The following is a 20138-nucleotide window of genomic DNA, read 5'->3' as shown; positions in this document are numbered from 1 at the left end:
TTGCATTATATAATCAATTAAACAGCATAATTTTCATTAAATTTTCATTTTAATTAAAAATATTTAGATATAAGTCCCATATATCAGCAGACTAATATGTTGAGGTAAGTTTTGCAAGTAGAGACACTGATACAATCATGGATAATTAAAAAAAAGTGATTGGCTGATATCTAATCTTGAATAAAAGGCCAATTTTAGCCCGATACACTGGCACGCTAACAGTCTGACCGCTGCTCAGTTAATCCGTCGCTTCTTCTTCTTCTCCTCCCCTCAGTGGACCTGGCTGGAGGCTACAATCTGGGAACCATCAGCCACGACTCCAAGATCGACTGGCTGGAGCTCAATGAAACCGGCCGCAAACTGCTGTTCAGGGACAAGAAGCTGCGGGTGAGAATGAAACCTCGGCAGCTGGAGGGACAGAGAGGAAACAGTGACTGAGAGGCCTAAAGGCTACAAGGCAGAGAAGGAAAATGATAGGCGAGATGATGATTAGGAAAGTAGAAAATATACTTCTGGTTGAAGTTACAGCTACATCCGTCACCTGAAACATGTTTAGAGGCTTTGTGTGTGTAGCTGCTGTATGTCGGTCATCCAGGTAGTATGATGGTCTGAATAAATGTACATGCATTCATGTACATTTATTTATGTGCTCTCAGGAAGTAGTTCCCAACCTTTTTGGCTTGTGACCCCTTAAAATGAGTCTTTTCATGATTTATTGGACTATATCTCAGAGGTCTGATGAGATAAAGTTACCCAATAAAGGAAAAAAGTAAAGATTAGTCAAGTTAATTTTATTTATATAGCGCTAAATCACAACAGTGAGTTATCTCAGGGCATGTTTCACATAGAGCAGACCCAACATTCCTCCATGACAAAACATCTAAAAATGAATATGATTCTGTGTATCATACATTGTTTTTTAGTTTTCCGTGAGGTTAATTGTCTCTCGACCCCTTCGGTTTATTTTGCGACCCCTAGGAGAGGTCAGACCCTAAGGTTGGGAACCACTGCTCTAGGGTCATGGCCAAATGGACCTGACGACTTTTTTCATAGTGAATTCCAACATAGAAAAAAATAGAAACAAAAATTTGAAACATTTTTTCTCTTCTTTAAAAGTAATCTTCATATCTGACTTGTAAGTTTTAAGATAAAACTTTAACACTCAAAGTTTAGGGGTTGGCCATGAAGTGCCAACTGTCCACATACTTAATGTCTGGACTGTATATTAGTGACACATATAAACAGTAAAATCATGCAGCCTACCTGCATTTCTTCTTCTTTTTTCAAATGACCAAATTCAGAGATACAATCAAAAATAACTATTAATAAAACTAATAGTTTCTGGCAGCGTTAGAGGCTCTCAGGTTGGTTGGTTCTGCTTTGGTCCAGACTGAAATATCTGAATCCTGCTGACTTTGGTGACCTCTGACCTTTCATCTGGTGTCACCAGGAAGTTAATATTTCTGTTTCTTGGTAAAATGTCTCAACAACATCAGTTGGACTGACATGATGCTTTCATTTCTCCCACTGGTTAGTAATTAGTAATAACTTTGGTGATGACTTTTCATCACATTTCATGCCACCATCAGGTCAGAATTTTAAGTTGTTTATGACTAAATACCTGCAAAAAACTCATTTCCATCATCCTCATCTGTCTCTTGTGTTTAGTGCCATTTAGCATGTTTGCAGTCTAACATGCTGAACAAAGACAGATCTAAACATTATATCTGCCAAACATCAAAATATTTCCAAGCTGTCAGGTTAAACGTCTCTTTAGCACACAGGAACTGATGGTATTTGTCGCCTAACCCTAAAGCGAAATTGTACCACCATCCGTCGACAACTTCTAATGTTCTTTTCCTTTGATTTAAATAGAGAAACATATCCTCAGTACAGGAATAAAACGTGTAGAAAAGGTGTTTAAATGTTGTTGCAGTCGGAGGTGTTGCGGAGCTCTCTGAGAAGCTGTGTGCAGGATGAGAGCGGCGGGGAGATGTTGTCAGTCGTTGCCTCGGGTAATGAAACGGTTTGATGTCGAAGCCCAGGGGCAAAGACTCGCAGAACTCCAGTAATTGGAAATCCCTCAGTGGCGTCCAAGTTTTTACTCTAGTGAGACTTGCTATGACATTTACAGATTGTTTTATTTGAAATTAGATTCTCTTTCAGGTACAGATGTATAATTATTTTTTTTAGTACAAAATTAATTTGTGAAACATGTATGTGTAACGGGGGACTATATTAACCTCACAGTTTATAATGCCCCAGTTAAGTTTCCTTTATATTGCTGATAATAGTGACAGCCTACAGTCTCTGCGTTGTGTTGTGATGATGATGATGATGGTTGACTCCAACGAAGACACCCAGACGCTCCGATGTCGATTCAGTGATGTCTGTTTATTGCTTACAAGCATTTCGGGATCTGAGGGAAACAAGCCCGGTCTCAGTAAAACTATTTAACATAAATAAAAACATAATCAAAGGAAACTTACAACACTAATAAATGATTTCTGTGACGAAGCTTAATAACCGTTAAATAACAAATTACAGAGTCGACGCTCTAACCTTGACCAGGATCAAAAACTCACTATATTACAGATTATTGATACAGATGATAATCACTCTGAATGTCAATATAATTATAATTAGTAATAAAGTCTATCTCAGGTCAGCTATACATTATTATTTACAGGTTTCCAGTTAACAGTCACACACTCACCTGGTCTGACTTGTTCCCACGGTGATGCTTTATAGCTGCATTGTTACTGTGGATACTATGTAGCCAAGTATTAAATATAAGATAACAGCATAAAATAATGAAAATAACACAAATATGTACACCTTACAACTATTAAATAAAGGTAAAACTACTGACAAAATTATATTCTATATGAAAAGATTTTGCTATTAGACATAGTGACCATTTAAAGCACAACTAATGTATTTAATGTAACATGCAAGAGGCAGATGTTACATCTGTAAGAGCAGCAGTGGAGGATGGAGAGGAAGGTTTCAGGCAACTAGAAACAGACAAATCGGTGTGATCAATCTGACGGTTCTCACACTCTGTAAGGTTTTGTGGTTCTGATGCATTCAGAAATACTTTTGAGTTGTTTCTACATGTTAGCTTGTTGTTTCTGCTGCACAGGTATATTCAAAACCTTTACTGTGTTTTTCTTCTCCTCCTTTTTTGTTTTTTGGGGGGTTTTTTGGGGGTTTTTTGGGGTTTTTTTTCCTGCTTTGTACTGTTTGTTGTTGTGCTGTTGCATGTTTTGATTGTAATGGACTACAGATGCAAATTAGCTTCAAGGTAACTGGTGCAGTGCAACATTTATGCTTAATACTGCACACAATACTGCATCAAATCAATATAAAAAAAAATATGTCACTGCTACAGAATAATCTTTAAGTATCTTACCCCTTTAATTAGGAACCTGAAGATGAGACGATGTCTATTAACTGGATAAGAATTGAACTCAATAGACTCGACAGACTGAAAAGGATCTACGCTACTTCACAAGTCTTGATATTCATGTTCATAGCATATTCTGCCAGTAAGAAATCATGAAAAGTCTGTTTTTTAATTTGAAACTTGCTTTGAACTTATCAACAGGCTTTTCTTCCTCATCGCATTAAAAGTTGTCCAGCTGAGGGTGAAACTATAGACGCAGCAGTATTAAACATGGTGGTGGTGGTAGTGGTGGTGGGATGGGGGGGTAATTAAAGTAGCTGATTACAACAGCGGGTGGTCTTTCTCTCTCTCACACACACATTATAGAATCTACTTAATCTCACCTCATTAAGAGCAGAGTAGAACAGATTGCAGTTTAAGTATTCACATGTACCTGGTGGAAGTTAATCAACTCTGTTCAAGCCAAATGAGTTTGGATATGTCATGTAAACTTAAACTTCCTGCCATGAAGAATAAGTACAATCATTGAGTTTAGTAGTAAATCTGTCTTAATATCTTGTAACCTCACCAGAGGCATGTTGCTTTTCCCTTTGACAGAAAGGTTCAAGTAACACGTTTACTGAATCACTGATTCAACAATAATGAAAATATATCATCTCCTCCCTCTTCTTCTTCCTCCTCAGCTTCATTTGTACGACATAGAGAGCGCCGTAAAGACCACGCTGCTCAGTTTCTGCTCATATGTCCAGTGGGTGCCCGGCAGTGACGTCGTGGTCGCCCAGAACAGGGGAAACCTCTGCATCTGGTACAGTATCGACAGTCCAGAGAGCATCACTATGTTCCCAATCAAGGTGAGACTCTATGATGTGCATATGTGTTAACGTGTGCCTGTTTACATTACTGCCAACTATTAAATAAAGGCTGAAAACCATTACAATCATCTCTCTGTCATGAACCTCCCATATAATGATGCTGTGGGTAAAAATGTTGAGGTCTTTGCTACAAAGGTTTTACAGGATGTAGTTTTTTTTTATGGTTTCAAGTTTTTATGCCCAAACTACTGGTTTTACTTGTACTTTCTTCAAGCTTTGTGTCTCTGAGCTGCTTGTGAGCGAAGTCTGTTTTTTTGCGCTGCTGTCCCGGAGCAGTTCGTTGCCCTGGGCGGACAAACGTTATGGAAACTTGCTCGTGTAACACTTGCTGATGTTCCCGTTAATAATAGAAACCAGGCAGAGCAGCCTCTTGCTGTTTTTCTTTTTGTAAAGGTGTATCAGTCACTATTGAGCCTGACATTTTTATTTTTAAACTTAACACAGATAGATGAATGTGTGCAGGAGATAATTACTAACTAATAATCACAACATCCCTCTCTGATATTCAGGTTTTACTTAGTTTTACCTCTTGTTGGCAGGGAGACATCGTGGATCTGGAAAGGGCAGATGGGAAGACAGATGTGATCGTGACGGAGGGCGTCAACACCGTGACGTACACGCTGGACGAAGGCCTCATTGAGTTCGGTACCGCCGTCGACGACGGAGACTATGACAGGTAGGATCGCTCCCACGCAAAGGTCCCATCGCCGACATCTAGTATGAAAAATGTGATTCAGTTTGACGGATGACTTCAAATCAAACATCCGTCCATCCCTCCTCCGTGTACTCGCTGCTTTTCTGGGTCAGAGTCACAGCGACAGCAGGGTGAGCAGAACAGGGCCAGATGTCCTTTTATCCTGCAGCTTCCTCCAGCTCTTCTTGAGGGTTTCGTCAGCACTCCCAGGCCAGCTGGGAGATCTAATCTCTTTAGCGTGTTGTGATTTTTGCAGACCTCGAAAATGATGCTCTCGTGAAGCCTTCTTACCAGATGCCTAAATCGTTGTAACTGACCTCTCTCATTTTTTGGAGGAGCGGCAGCTGAATATCTCGCTCTAGCTCTGAATTCTGCCACACAAACTAAAACCAGCTTTTAGGAGCATTCGGCTGCTAATTTACATCACTTAGATCTGTAATTACTACAGGTAAGAGATTGAAGGCTTTATATATATAAAGCTTCTGCATTCTCCTCTACTTGTGTTGTCTTTCCTGATTGAACTGGAACCAGTTTATTAACCAGCGATGACCTTTCCAACTAACCCGATGACCTCTGCTGTGGAGATTTGCTCTCTGACGCTCCAAAATCTTGCAGCAGCACCTCCTCAGCAGAAGATTTGAGAGATTGTAGAGTCCTTTTAGTTGTTCCCTTTTACATCCTAGTAGTGGTCAGTGTTTTCATCTCTGAACTGGTTTTCTTTACTATTGCAGTTGTCATTATTTTTACGTCCATTATAACATTTTACTGTTTTTAATGAAACAAGACACATCCTTACATGTGTGACGTTGCACTTTACTCACAACTACAGGCTCCTTATTGTCTTTTTACTGTATCTGCTGATATTGAATACACTGTTGCACTGAAGGAACACAGCATCATTCCCCCGGACACTGAGTGTTGTCTATGAAGAGAATCACAATAAAGTCCACATCGAACCTTGAACCTCAAACCAATCCCCTCCTGACTTACCGAGTATTTTTTTTGACAGCGTTTGATGAACATATACGTTTCTGACTTTTGAATACACTTCTACACTGAAGTAGAGCAGATTTGCGCTGACACGTTATCATAAGTGACTCAGCTCTACTTCTGTGTGTGTGTGTGTGTACTTACTCATGTTGTAGGGACAAAAAGCAAGTCCCAATAATGTACATCATTAAAATTGTGTGTGTGTGTGTGTGTGTGTGTGTGTGTGTGTTTTTTGGGGTTTTTTTTTCACAGAGCCACAGCGTTCCTTGAGACTCTGGAGATGTCACCAGAGACTGAAGCCATGTGGAAGACGCTCAGCAAGCTGGCTGTAGAGGCACGCCAGCTGCACATCGCAGAAAGGTCAGGAAGACACACAGAAACACACACACACACACACACACACACACACACACACACACACACGAACCTCGCAAACTAATGTTCAAATGTGGATTAATTGTATTCTGTATCAGTCTTTACTGTGACTGAGACGTTTCTTCGGGACCGGACAGAAGGAAGACAACAAAGGCACCTTGGTCGCCTGGAAGGGAAAAATACACACTTATACACACACACACACACACACACACACACACACACACACACACACACGGCAGATGGCTGTGTCCCTGCCTGACCTCCTCCTTTAACTTCATTAATCATCAAAGACAGTTTTTTTTTTTTTTTTAAATTTTCCATCATAAGCATTTTCTTCTTCTTCTCTTCTCTCTTCTCTCCATCTTTATTTCTCTTTTTGAGAAACTTTTCACATTTGAATTCTCTGTCATTAATAATGCATATGCTGTTCGTTAGGCGTCGGCTTGATTTGCATAAATCATGAAATCGGGGAAAGAAACGTTTTTGTCTGGAGTGGGTACTGTTAATGAGGGAGAGAAGTGATGTTAATGAGGGAGGGAAGTGAGAAAGAGTCACACACGCACAGAAGGAGTTTTTAAACTTTTTTTTTTTTTTTTTATCTTTCATGACTTGTTCATTAATCTGATGCAACTGTTCGGAGAGAGTTGGTAATAACGTGGCCAAATGCTAAGACGTACCTTTTCATTTCTCAACCCACAGACTGTAGAATATCTAAAGGCTAATTAGACAAAAGCTCTAATTTATCTCAGTTCATTAAGTGAACAGTTTTTCACAGCTTTGCCCGACCAGTGTTGCTTTGTTCCTTCACTGCGCTAAATAGATTCCTTCTTTGTTACTTCTCTCTCTGTCTTTATCTCCTGCTTACTTGGTTGTTGCAGTTTTACTGTTTTTTAATTTCTCTTTTCTTGTTTAGGTGTTTCGCTGCGTTGGGAGACGTCTCCACTCTCCGTTTCCTCCACCAAACCAACCAGATTGCAGACAAAGTTTCAAAGGAAATGGTGTGTTTCAGACACGCAAAGATACAAAACACAAATCCTTAAAACTCCACGCTGACCATGTGTATGATAGATAACAGCTAAATACCAATATTCTACACAGATAGTATTGATATAGATATCATTAGATTTAAATTTGGCCATTTTCACACATCAAAACTTAATTATTCAATATTTCTTTAAAAGATTTATGCATGTCTTGGTGGACGTGGAAACTTCAAGATTCACTAAAAGTCTCCACTGGAATTGATATAATTAAAATTAAATGTAGTTTATCATTAAAGATTGCTTTACAAGTTACAGTGTGTGTTAATGTGTGCGTCTCTTTTGATCAGGGAGGAGATGGGACGGCGTTTTATCAAGTCCAAGCCCACATGGCCATGCTGGATAAGAACTTTAAACTGGCTGAGATGCACTACATGGAGCAGGTCTGTGAGATCTCAGATAACAGAACCCAATGACAAACTTTGCTTAGAAAGTCTATAGAAAAAAAAACTATTTATTCTCTAATTGCAATGTGCTGTTTAATTACTCGCAGGAGACAAAAATCTTGATCGTGATCGTGATACATTTTTGCAGCGTAAGTCAAATGTTTCATATCTTGTTTTCTGTGTTTCTGCAGAACGCCATCGATGAAGCGATAGAGATGTACCAAGAGCTCCACATGTGGGACGACTGCATCACTGTGGCTGAAGCCAAGGTAGGAATGACCTGACTGGAGTTATAGGGGTCGTAGTAACAGCAGTATTTAGTTATGGATTCATCTGTTGATTATTTAATGATAAAACAAGTAGAGCTGAAATAATTAGCTGATTGATTTAATGTCTCATTTCATTTTTTTAAGCAAAAATGCCAAATATTGACTGGTTCCAGGTTCCCAAATATGAGGATTTGATGCTTATCTTTGTCATATATGATAGAAAACTGAATATATTAATGATCAGATAAAACAAGCGATTAGAAGACCTCATCTTGGGCTCTGGAAAATAACACTGGGCTTTTTTTTAGACATAACAACCAAGAAAATGAATTGATAATGAAAATAATTAGCTAGTCTCAGCCCTAAAAAAAAAAGAGCCCATCACAGTTTCTCAGAGCCCAAAGTGATCGTCATTTCAACTAATCAAATCCCAAAGAAAATTCAGTTTACATTTATATAAAACAAGCAGAAAAGCAGCAATTATCAGAAATGTTGTTGACTAATTCTCTATTTATTGACTTATAGATTAATCAAAATTACCTGAAAAGTTAAAACAAATCCACTCTCAACCCCTAAAATAACCTCAGGGCCACCCGGAGCTGGACAGCCTGCGGGGGAACTACTACCAGTGGCTGACGGAGACGAGTCAGGACGAGAAGGCCGGCGAGGTGAAGGAGAGCGAGGGAGACTTCCAGGGAGCCATCAACCTCTACCTGAAGGCCGGGCTGCCGGCTAAAGCCGCCCGCCTGGCCATCAGCCGGCCGCAGATCACCAACAACAGCGACACCGTCAGCCGCATCGCCGCCAGTCTCATCAAAGGAGAGTTTTATGAGAGGGTGAGCGGGTTAGGCGCCCCTTTTTCAGTTTCCCGTGTCTCTATTTGAGCCCCTTCCCACCTTTTGCGTCGTCTTCCTCTCTTCTTCTAACAGATGCCGGGAGACGAAAGGTATCAACAGAGGAACAACAGTTTTCTTTGTTTTTCACTTTTACACTCTGTCTCCCTCCATCTGCCTGTTAGTTCTCCGTGTTTCTCTCTGTGTCGCTGCTTGTCTGAGGACTAAATTCTTCTCTTCTAGCCATCTGTGTTTATGCAGCAGGTGGGAAAGAGACTTAAAGAGAATGAAATCTCAGAACAGAAAGTATCCTAACGGTGCAGGGTTTCATCAGTTAAGCCTCTGAAACTGAATTTCATACTGTGGGACATTAAAACTGAAACATAGGTATTAAAAAGGTATTAATACACCTGCTGATATGTTTGCAAGCCTTTTTTTTTTTGCCTTTATTAGACAGTAGAGAAACAGACAGGAAACAGGGAGGATCTGCACTCCATGTACCTCAGTCGTTACCAAAAATATCATCGCACACTGTAACATTAAGATTTCCCTGCACTGGGACAAAGAAGCTCAAAGTTCCAGTTTAAAGGTGCATAAACGTTGAGGTGGTTTGGTGAACTCTCCACCATATCAGTGGCAAACAATCCTGACTTAGCAATATTTAATTTCCTCTAAGTAAGTAGATCTTTCTCTGTCTGTCGTGTCCAGGCAGGAGATCTGTATGAGAAGATCAGGAACAACCAGAGAGCTTTGGAGTGCTACTGCAAAGGAGGTGCCTTCAGGAAAGGTAAATCATCAGACATGTAGCTAGCTTTATTATAAATCTAATAAAGAATCTTTGCTGTATTTAAGTTAATACAAAGCCTGATGTATGTTGGCTGTATATTGTTGAGTGCAGGTGTACGGTAGGCGTATCTGATATAAAGTTTCTCCTTCCTGTTTCCTGTAGCGGTGGAGCTGGCTCGCCTCGCCTTCCCTGCCGAGGTGGTGAAACTGGAGGAGGCCTGGGGAGACTACCTCGTCCAGCAGAAACAGATGGACGCCGCCATCAACCACTTCATTGAAGCAGGGTACGCCGCGTAGGGGAGGGATGGAGAGAGAGAGAGAGAGAGAGAGAGAGAGAGAGGAGTGAAGAGACAAAGATTCGGACAGATGGAGAGGGGGAACGATGATACGGAGAAAAAAAACAAAAAACAATCCAACAGAGATGGCCAAGACCATAATAGGGAGATGAGAGGAGATAACTTTAAACATGTATTCATGCTTCAAAAATACCAAATATAGACAGGTAGTCAGCACCCAGATTTTTATTCTTTGCAGGTTGAAAAAGCCACTAAACACTAAAACTATTAAATTAAACTTTAATCCTAACCTTAACCAAAAGTGTCTCCATTTTGGCCTAATGTCAGCCAATTAATAATATCAGGTGGGAGACCTTAATGACTATCTACAGAACATAATATACAATCCAGAGTTTATGCTTATTTCATGAAATTTGCATACAAATATGCTAAAACGTATGAATTATCTTCCTCTCGCCCCCCGTAGCTGCTCTGTGAAAGCCATTGAGGCGGCCATCGCTGCTCGCCAGTGGAAGAAAGCCGTCCACATCCTGGAGTTACAGGAGGATTCATCAGCAGGGACGTACTACGTCAAGATAGCTCAGTACTACGCCTCCATGCAGGACTATGAGGTGAGATAAATATGGAAGAAAATGAAGATGCGTTGAACTGAACTAAACACAGCTGATCTACGACCTCCTTGGTGATGATCACTGATGTATGCTGTATACATCATGAAACATAATGAACGTTGACGTGTTCTCAGTGAAACAGCCGATGTAATTGGTTTTGCTCTCAGTGGTGTGAACGAGCTTCACCAGCTTGACGACGACTTGTGCCCCTTTGTTCACAAAGAGGCAGCAGATATTTCTGGTCTTAGTGTCACAGTCGCACTAGAAAACTCATTTTGTCTCTGGAGTTGTTTGGCTAGCTTCCAGAAGATGTACAGTACGATGAGCATAGGAGGACTCACTAATACCAAGCACACACTACATGATAGGGGTGTGCCCAAATACAAATACATTATTCGGCAAAGCACAAATAGTGGGTTTTATACGAACATTTGTTTCATACAAATATTTTAAAAATGATTTGTTGGGGGTGTTCTCCAGAGATAAAGCTGAGCTACTGACACAAGCAAAGTGCTCCCAAGAGACTCTCCATAACGTGTTGTTCTCCTTCTCCTTTCCACAAAGTTAGGTTGTAAAAAATAGGCAATAAATGAAAAATGCAAAGCAAGAATCACTTTTGAAGTTCCTCCCTACACATTACATTGTGTTACGGGTGTATAAATAGGTAGAGGTCTGTCTGCAATGAGGTGATGAGTAAAGTTTTATCTCAGTAATCAGCGCAGTCGTCTATGATCTGGGAGACTCCAGTTCAAGACCCGATGTGCGGACCTCCTTCATAAGGTAGTTTATTCATGAACACTTATTGTAACACTTTAATTTTCTAAAATTAAAAGTGTCATAAAAACAAAAACAGGATTTTTAAGCCTCTTTTGACTTTTATTCGAATACAAATACAGATACAAATACAAATACTGGGCTCTCTGCACATCCCTACTACATGACTTTCAAAGTTGTCAGATCGCTGTACTGTTTGCACTATTTGTGTGCTTTGCTCACCACGTTACTGATCAACAACAGACGCATCACAAGATCCTTCACCAGGAGGAATCCCCGACGAGTCTGTCTGTCCAAAAACTATCGGCGAGTGACAATTCAGGACTACAATCGTGTAGTGTGAACTTAGCATTATGTATACAAATAGAAACAGTTGTTAAAGCTACACTAATCAATATTTTTATGTTAACAATCTGTTGTGACTACATGTAATGTGAAAGGAGTCGCTTATACTGACCAGCTCAGAGAATTATCACCCGACTCTGCAGTTTCCCTCAGCTCTAAGAAGTGTTTTAGTGTTTTTCAGACAATTATTTTGGTTTTTATGACCAGCAACTTTACTGTTTTAGTTATCAGTCTCACCGCTCTCATCAACCGCAGCAGTAAGCAGTGAAAAAGCACTAAAACTACAGTTCACTATCTGACCAACAGCAAACAGCAGACAGACGCAGTCAGCGACTAGCTAGTGAGCTTAGTGAAGCATTTAGCAAGTTAAAAAAAACAGATATTTCCTTCAGGAGTTGGTGCAGAACAAAACGGAGCTAAAAGAGCGTCAATGTTTCTCTGTGTCTGCAGGATGTGTAAATATGCTAACATTTTTATTTTATTTATTTTCAACTTTAGAAAATTAGACATCAATGCTGTGTTTACAGCACTGCCCCCAAGTGGCCCAAACGACAGTAACAACAATTAAAGCAGCTTTGAGATTTTCTATTATTGGTGACGTGATTTTATTAATTTTTCTTGTCAAACATGCCCACAGATAGTAGACATTAAATTATCAGTAAACTAATTTTGACTTTTCTTGATAAATCCTCTTATCCATACTTACCTCATAAAGATAATGTATAAACCAGACTAAACGCTGTTACAGTCGGCCTTGTGGACAGCAGAGTTTGACAGGACAGTGCAATGAAAACAGCCAGAGGGGATGAAGCAGGCTGTGACATTTTGCCACTGGCAAATAATTTCTGCACATCTCTCAGGGACATATATACAGTCACCCATGACACACACATATACACACACAACCCTGTACACATACACATTTCAACCAGAGAGTCAGAGTCCAGGATCAACTTTAGTTCAGTCCCTATAGTGCACAGTGGGGTTGCTTGAGGATGCTTTGGCAATAATGACAGGTTGGATGGTTGTAACAATAGTTACAATACTTGCCTGAATACCAGAAATATGAGGCTGTTGAAAGGGAGAAGAGAAAGCGAGAATTCAGGCATAAATACAAAGAAAGGCGAAAAAGAAGCGATAGATGATGGTGAAGCGCAGTGTGCTGTGCTTATTCTGATGAGCTCAGCTGAGCCAAACAGCCTCCACAGACTGCCAGGCTCTGAAAATAGCAGGCTATTTCAGTCTGTTTGCTCCACCGGCATATTCACAGAAAGTAATTAAGATAACAAGCTCTTTGCTCTTCAACTTGTGAAAGTTGCAGGAAAGTATAATTCAGTGCAAACTAAAACAATAAAGAGAGTTCTCACACACCTGTGATTTCAATAGAAAAATTATCCAGCGAAAACAGTGACGAGACAGGTTTTAATCAGGACGAACAAAATAGCAGCACGTACATTTGTTGCATAATAAATTCAATATCCTTTTTGCCTTTGTGTTGCAAAAATCTAGTTTGACGCTTCACCTTTCCTCCTCACAAATCTCTGAAATTCTTCCATCAACAGCACACCATTTTATGATCTTATAGGTACAAATACAGGCTCAGAAATGTCTTTCATAAGTGCTTTTTTGTGTTTTGATTACACCTTTTCAATATATTCATGTGCTGTGCTGAAGAATAATATGAGCTGTATTTTACATTTCACGAGTGTGTGTCTGTGTGTGTTTTTATGTGTTAATGGCCTGTAGGTGGCAGAGCAACTGTTTGTGAAAGGAGGTCACATTAAAGATGCCATAGACATGTACACCGCTGCAGGACGCTGGGAGGAGGCTCATAAGGTCAGTAGGGACACAAACTTCACACATATGTACTGTATGTAAAGTAAAAAGAAGAAATTTGACTGTTCTAAAGCCTAAAATGACAAATATTCATCGTTTTCTCTGCTTTTACTAACCTCCATAGTCCTAAAAACTCTACCTTTGTTTCATCCTGAATGAGTCAGATTGAATAAATTCATATCAGAGGTGGATTTTTACAGAGAAATAATAATAAGGCTGTTGTTGTTGGATGTATTTTCTTGCAGTTGGCAGTGAAGTGTATGACAGAGGAGGAAGTTATGGCTCTGTATGTCAGCAGAGCTCAGGAGCTGGAGAGAGACGGGAAATTCAAGGAGGCTGAGAGGTAAATGCAGATCACTATATTTATAGTAATATGCGGCATCGTTGGCTGCATCGATCTCTGACCTCAATTATAGAAAAGAAAAGAAAAGTTTTAAAAGTATCTGACAGATGACAGGTGGTAATTTCAGACGCTGTTTTGACACGGCTGTCTGACTTTCCATTATTTCTAGACTAAAGCGCGGCGGTGCCTCACACGTCAAGTCTTTTATAAGTTACTCAAAGATAAAGAAGCAGAAAACAGTTAATCAGCTAATGATTGTGAGTTTGTTTCTGTGCAGGCTGTTCGCCACAGTGAAGCAGCCTGATCTCGCCATCACCATGTATAAGAAGAACCGGATGTTTGATGATGTTATTCGCTTGGTGGCCAAACATCATCCCGACCTGCTGACAGAGACCCACCTCCACCTGGCCAAGGTACAACACTGTGATCAAGACTACAATATGAACTCTAGTTCTGAGATCAATAACTTGAGATTTAAGCTTTTGAGAATGCCCCCAAAAATTGCCATTTTACTTCATTCATTCAACCTGACATTGTGTTAATTTTAGTTGATTTGGTGTTGGGAGTTGGGGTTATTTTGTTTTGTTCTGCTCTAATCATTCAGTGGTGAGTGATGTTTCTACCTTGCGTACCTGCTGACGTTCGCTAGGAGGAGTTGACTTAACATTTTTCACCTTGATCAAAGAAATATCCTGGTTTAAGAGAGATCTACTTAAAGGATAAGGCCTCCAAAAACTATTAAAAACGCACATTAAAACCACACCGCTGCACTGAGTGACATGTTCCTTCACCAGGAAGATCACAGTCACACTAGGTTTTTTTTTAGAAACAGCTCCAAAGACTTAAAACAGTGATGTTCATGTTTTCAGTTGTGTGTACGGCAGACGCCACTCATTTACAGAGCTTTGCTAGCTTGTTGTGCTACATATGAAAACTAAAACTATTTACAATGTACAATGTAGCACAACAGTTTGGCTCATTGACGTGTTTTTAATAGTTTTTGGACAACAGCGGAGGTCTACTGCACAGAGGAATAAGATATATCAGGCTTTGGATTCATTGATTATAAGAAAAATATAGGAAACCGCCGGCTATATCCTCTGAATGGGTTTAACAGCTTCTGTAGCTGCTTTGATGTCTTCCAAGCTGTCTGTCACTATTTCTGTTACTAGTTCTCATGGATGTAGTTAGGTAGCTAGATAGCTTTTGAAGGAAAATAACGTCACAATTCATAATCCCACCCACAAAACTCCAACAAATTGATTGATCTCCAACTGGTGAAAATAGCAGTTAATGGACACAACACCAAACCTCAATGACTCAGGGATGCTGGCAGTGATTCAGTGATTAATAGGTTCCTGTATTGCAGTGGCAATGTTCATAAAGGAAAGACTCACTGTGGCGGTCATTTCCATATTTAAATTACATTTAATTATTTTGCCTGTTTAATAATTTGTAAGTAAGACAAAGAAATCCAAGACCGTATTCAGGTCATTAACAAAAATCCTCAAGCATCCTCAAATTCTTGTAGCTCATGTCAGATCAGTTTGCACAGCTCAGGCAGCAACGGATGAGAGAAATACACATAAATAACAAATAAATAAATAAATGCAAGAAAAAGATTCCTTACAAATCCAATAGAATTTCATCACTTAGTGCTTTTAGAGGGTTTTGTCAGCAGTTTTCCTTGAAAAAAACGTGCTGAAGAGATATGAAAGCATTATTACTATATTTCAACTCTACCTTAGTGCTCTTATTATCTACTGTAGATATAGTCGTGTTACAAATTTACGCCTCATCATTTTCTCTATAAAAATAATCAGTGTTGGATTGTGAGGCCTTGCTGTGCCTGATATGTGTCGTATATTATGTGTTTCTTGTAGGAGTTGGAGGCTGAATCCAGGTTCTCAGAGGCAGAGTATCATTTCATGGAGGCTGAAGAGTGGAAGGCTGCTGTCCACATGTACCGAGTCAACGATATGTGGGAGGAGGCATACAGGGTACATACGGTCTACACTTGTTTTGTTGGCGTGCTAGCTGTTAATCCACTTACATTTCCAAGAGAGTGAAGAGTTTTGTACGTCTAATGTCTTAAACCCCCTCACAGTTCATCCACATCCATCTCTGAGACGTTGTTGGTCGAGAATAAATAACAACAACATCAACTTGTCAGTTATACTACACTAAAGCTTTGGTGGTGGATGTGCAAGTGACACTTGTACTTCTTACTAAAAATAAATACAATAAAATACACAAATTAAAGTTTCATGTCAGTCAAAAATGTTAACTTGGCTGTCAAACATGGTCTTTTGATTAGCATGGATTGAAAATATGTCTTTAAGTGACCTTTGATTAAAGGCACAATGCATTGAATTTAAAAAAAAACATCAGACGTAAGTGTCCCTCAGTGGTAATATCAAAAAGACGCTGTAGGAGTCACTACTGATTCAATCCAAACACCAAGTTTTCTACAACAAAAAAAAGATGGCTATCACATTCCACTTCAACAATTAGAAAGAAGCTAAAAATCACAGTTAAAGTAATAAAGAACTTAAAATAATCAGGGAAGAGATAAAACACATTTTTATATTAATACTGCTTTTTTGTAGTAGAAGGTTATTTCAGCTGTGAATTTTTTTGTATAAATTTCTCATCATATAAATATATTGGCAGTCTGAAATAGTGTAATGCTTATTGCTATATTATAATATAGTTCCCTGAGTGATCAGCCCTCTTAGAAAGAACATTGTTGCATTTATTGCTAATGTGGGATCGCTGCAACTTTATAGCAAAATGATTTTCTCTAGGATTATCTGTGGTAATGGATCAGAGAGACACACCGCTGAAAGACTCCCATAGTGATATATATATATATATATATATATATATATATTTACATATATGTATACGTGTGTGTGTGTGTGTCAGGTGGCTAAGAGCCATGGAGGTGCAGGTGCGCAGAAGCAGGTGGCCTATCTGTGGGCCAGGAGCCTGGGAGGAGAGGCGGCCGTCAAGCTGCTCAACAAGTTCGGTCTGCTGGAATACGCCATCGAATCCGCTTCAAATAACCTGTGAGCTGCACCAGAGCACATCGATCCAGCACGTTCTACATATAATCTCATGATTCACTTTCATTCACTCGTATCTTGAGTATCGATTTGACCCATTTAAAAACTCAAAGGAAAATGCAGACATTTCATAACTGAAGAGGTTTTAGTGATTCTGTTGTCTGGCTGGAAATATTCAGCATTTAATCTCCATAAATGAATTAAAATAAAATCAAATAAAAATTCAAAATTACTGAGGTCCCTCAGCCATGATAGTCGATCAGTCCCATAAAGAGAAGTGTGATTTGTCAAGTTGCTCAGCTAAAGATATAAGCATATAAGAGAGTCTTGCTGATAACGACAGCAGAACATGTCCATCCCCCAGGAGACACATCTGCTGGGTTTAATAAGTTGGCAGGTCATCCATCCATCCATCCATCCAATATACAGTTAGCGATTTTATGCTCTTCCTCTTCTCTCCAGGTCATTTGACTTTGCCTTTGATTTGGCTCGTCTTTCATGTAAGGAGAAGATCCCTGAGATCCACCTCAAACACGCCATCTACCTGGAAGATGAGGTGAATCTGCCACAGTCCTGTTTTATACAGTAGCGTTCGTCATCGTCATGCTCTGGTCACTACATCTCAGCAAATATTACTAACACAAAATCCTCTCACTTCCTCTTCCAGGGAAAGTTTGCTGAGGCCGAAGTTGAGTTCATCAAAGCAGGAAAGCCGAAAGAAGCTGTGCTCATGTGAGTACTGAAGAAGATGGGATTTATTGATCATGCTAACTTGTTTAGATTCGTGGTAATAATGTCAGCTGATCAGGATTTATTAGCGTTGGGGTAGATTTATGTCAGCTTGCAGATACATCAGGCTGTCAAACCATCCACCTATCTGTGATGGAAGTTCTTTCTGAATACTGGCATCATCCCCTGTAGAGCTGGAGGATTTAACTGACTCACCAAGCTTCTGCTTTCAGCTCATTTCAATAAGTTATGAAAATCAACTTGTTTAAAGCTGCTTTGAAGTGGTTTTCTAACACTGAGCTGAGAGCTGAGAGTTCATGTGTCTGTTCTTGTTGAAAGACATTCAGGGAAACGGAAACAGGATTTCAACTAACCCAAAAAAGCTGATATATTGTATTGTTTTCTGGGCATGTGTGTGTCGACTCTTCCAGGTACGTCCACAACAAAGACTGGACCAATGCGCAGCGGGTAGCTGAGAGCCACGATCCAGAGAGTGTGTCTGAGGTTCTGGTTGGCCAAGCCAAGTTCTGCTTTGAACAGAAAGATTTCCAGAAGGCTGAAGCCTTCCTGCTCCGAGCCCAGAGACCCGACCTGGCTGTTAAATATTACAAGGTAACAGCCAAACTCACTTTAGAAAAAAACAATAAAAGACTCACAAATTTTCATGTGTGGAAGTAGAACTTTTACTTTATTTTCTATAAATCCTATATTTTCTATGAAAAGATCTTTTTGGAGATGCATGTTTGTCTAAAATTGCTGATCAAACATTTTTGCGTATCTGTGTTTCTCAGGATGCTGACATGTGGAGCGATGCGATGCGTATCTGTAAGGAATACCTCCCCAACAAGCTCTCGTTGCTTCAGGAGGAATACGAGAAGGAGACGGCCAAGAAGGGAATCCGGTGAGAATTTAAGACGTCCTCCATCCTCCTTCTTGAGGGAATCTAGTTGTATGACTTTAATAATTGTGTTTATATTGAGCACAATTGTTGTAAAGTTGTGTTTTATCAAACTGCACAAACAAAACTACTACTAGTAGTAATATTATTCCATCATTGGAGTACTGTAAGACTGCAACCAATTATTTTCATTATCAAAAGGTCTGACAGTTATTTTCTTTAATTATCAATTGATTGTTCAATGTATAATGTCATAAAATGAGGATCCATATTCCTTGAAGCCCAACAGTCAAAAACCCAAAGATGTTGAGTTTACTGTCATGGAAAACTGGGAAAAATGATGATCAGTTACAAAAATGTCACCAGCTAATTATTTGTCTATCGACATCACTTTAAGAGTTTGTACAGGATTTGGTTGACCTGTTGTGTCTCTGGGGTCTCAAGTCTTTATTAGGAGTCTTCTCAAATTCCAGAGGGAACCCTCAAAATTCACTATGAACATTTTACAGCCTCTCCCCACCAGCCCACCAGTATAATCTATGCACAAAGCGTCAGTTTGATGCTTTATTAAAACACAGCTTGTGTGTTATCCCCAAATTGAAACTCCCAACAAGGAATAGCTCGTTAGCCAGTAAACCAGCAGCACGCAGCTCTTATGCTCCCATCTCCTCTTCTTCTTTAATGACTTGTGGGAGAAAACATCAAAAGTTACCAATGGAAACGAATGAGGAAGAGAGTGTAAGTGAGAAAAAAACTCAATTATTTCTGCATATTTTTGAAACTCAGGCTCCAGCTAAGTGCAAAGCTTCCTGTTTCTTTTAGGCATCTATAAGCAATGTTAGAACTTTAGTTAGTTAATGCCTTTTTATTTAAGATTTAAACCTTTCAGCTTAAATCTGCATGTTACATGAAATGATGTGAAATGTGAGCTAATGAAAAAGAAATCAAGAACAAAAAGGAGATGGAAAAATAAATATGCTTAGTGATTAAATAGGGTGAACTACATGGTTGCTGCTTGTCATGTGCAGTGGGAATTGGGAAATATGTGATGAAATACAGACAAGAAAGTCTGGGATTTAAATGTATAATATATTTAAACTGTGTTTTTTCCACACGCATTGCATTAAATGGCTCCCAACTGGAGTGGAAACAACAGTGTTCCCTCCTCTTGAAAGACACTGTTGCATTAAGTCAACAGTGGGAACACTTAATGAAGCTGTTTCCTGTTGGACCATCTATTGATACCTGATGATAAAAGTGGATACTCATACTGGAATGATTTATTGGACTGGTGTTAAATGTTGGTGGCACGCTCTGGTGCAGCCAGTTTGTCGAGTATGTTTTATTTATTATTATCTTCATCTTAGAATCACCAGACTTTGTATGTAGTATGACAAAAAAGCTGAATTAAATTGAATTATTCTTACTTTTTGGTGAAAAAAAAATGGCTGTACAACATGTTTAATAGTGATTTGTTTTATATTTGACACTGTAGTACCTCAAAATAGTGCTGAAATGAGCCTGATATGATTATCGGATTTCTGGAAAGATGAGATCTGGAGCACACAGTTATAGTTGGAG

General features: G+C 39.4%; 1 protein-coding gene across 1 annotated transcript in view; it reads left to right on the top strand.

Moving 5' to 3' along the window:
* Positions 1 to 20138, top strand: part of ift172 (intraflagellar transport 172) — a 44203-nt gene that overhangs the window by 9679 nt on the left and 14386 nt on the right. Inside the window, exons 15-34 of the mRNA XM_042389835.1 lie at positions 275 to 387; positions 4093 to 4260; positions 4821 to 4957; positions 6218 to 6325; positions 7257 to 7341; positions 7674 to 7766; positions 7961 to 8038; positions 8626 to 8874; positions 9580 to 9658; positions 9821 to 9941; positions 10420 to 10564; positions 13430 to 13519; positions 13765 to 13862; positions 14140 to 14275; positions 15746 to 15862; positions 16791 to 16933; positions 17393 to 17486; positions 17598 to 17662; positions 18091 to 18271; positions 18451 to 18560. Of these exons, the coding sequence (XP_042245769.1) occupies positions 275 to 387; positions 4093 to 4260; positions 4821 to 4957; positions 6218 to 6325; positions 7257 to 7341; positions 7674 to 7766; positions 7961 to 8038; positions 8626 to 8874; positions 9580 to 9658; positions 9821 to 9941; positions 10420 to 10564; positions 13430 to 13519; positions 13765 to 13862; positions 14140 to 14275; positions 15746 to 15862; positions 16791 to 16933; positions 17393 to 17486; positions 17598 to 17662; positions 18091 to 18271; positions 18451 to 18560 (2410 nt within the window). The remainder of the gene's footprint in view (positions 1 to 274; positions 388 to 4092; positions 4261 to 4820; positions 4958 to 6217; positions 6326 to 7256; positions 7342 to 7673; positions 7767 to 7960; positions 8039 to 8625; positions 8875 to 9579; positions 9659 to 9820; positions 9942 to 10419; positions 10565 to 13429; positions 13520 to 13764; positions 13863 to 14139; positions 14276 to 15745; positions 15863 to 16790; positions 16934 to 17392; positions 17487 to 17597; positions 17663 to 18090; positions 18272 to 18450; positions 18561 to 20138) is intronic.

The sequence above is a fragment of the Thunnus maccoyii genome, chromosome 17 (assembly GCF_910596095.1).
Source record: "Thunnus maccoyii chromosome 17, fThuMac1.1, whole genome shotgun sequence".
NCBI classification, from domain to species: Eukaryota; Metazoa; Chordata; class Actinopteri; order Scombriformes; family Scombridae; genus Thunnus; species Thunnus maccoyii.
Note: the sequence above shows the minus strand (reverse complement) of the source record. Positions and strands in the feature narration are given on the sequence as shown.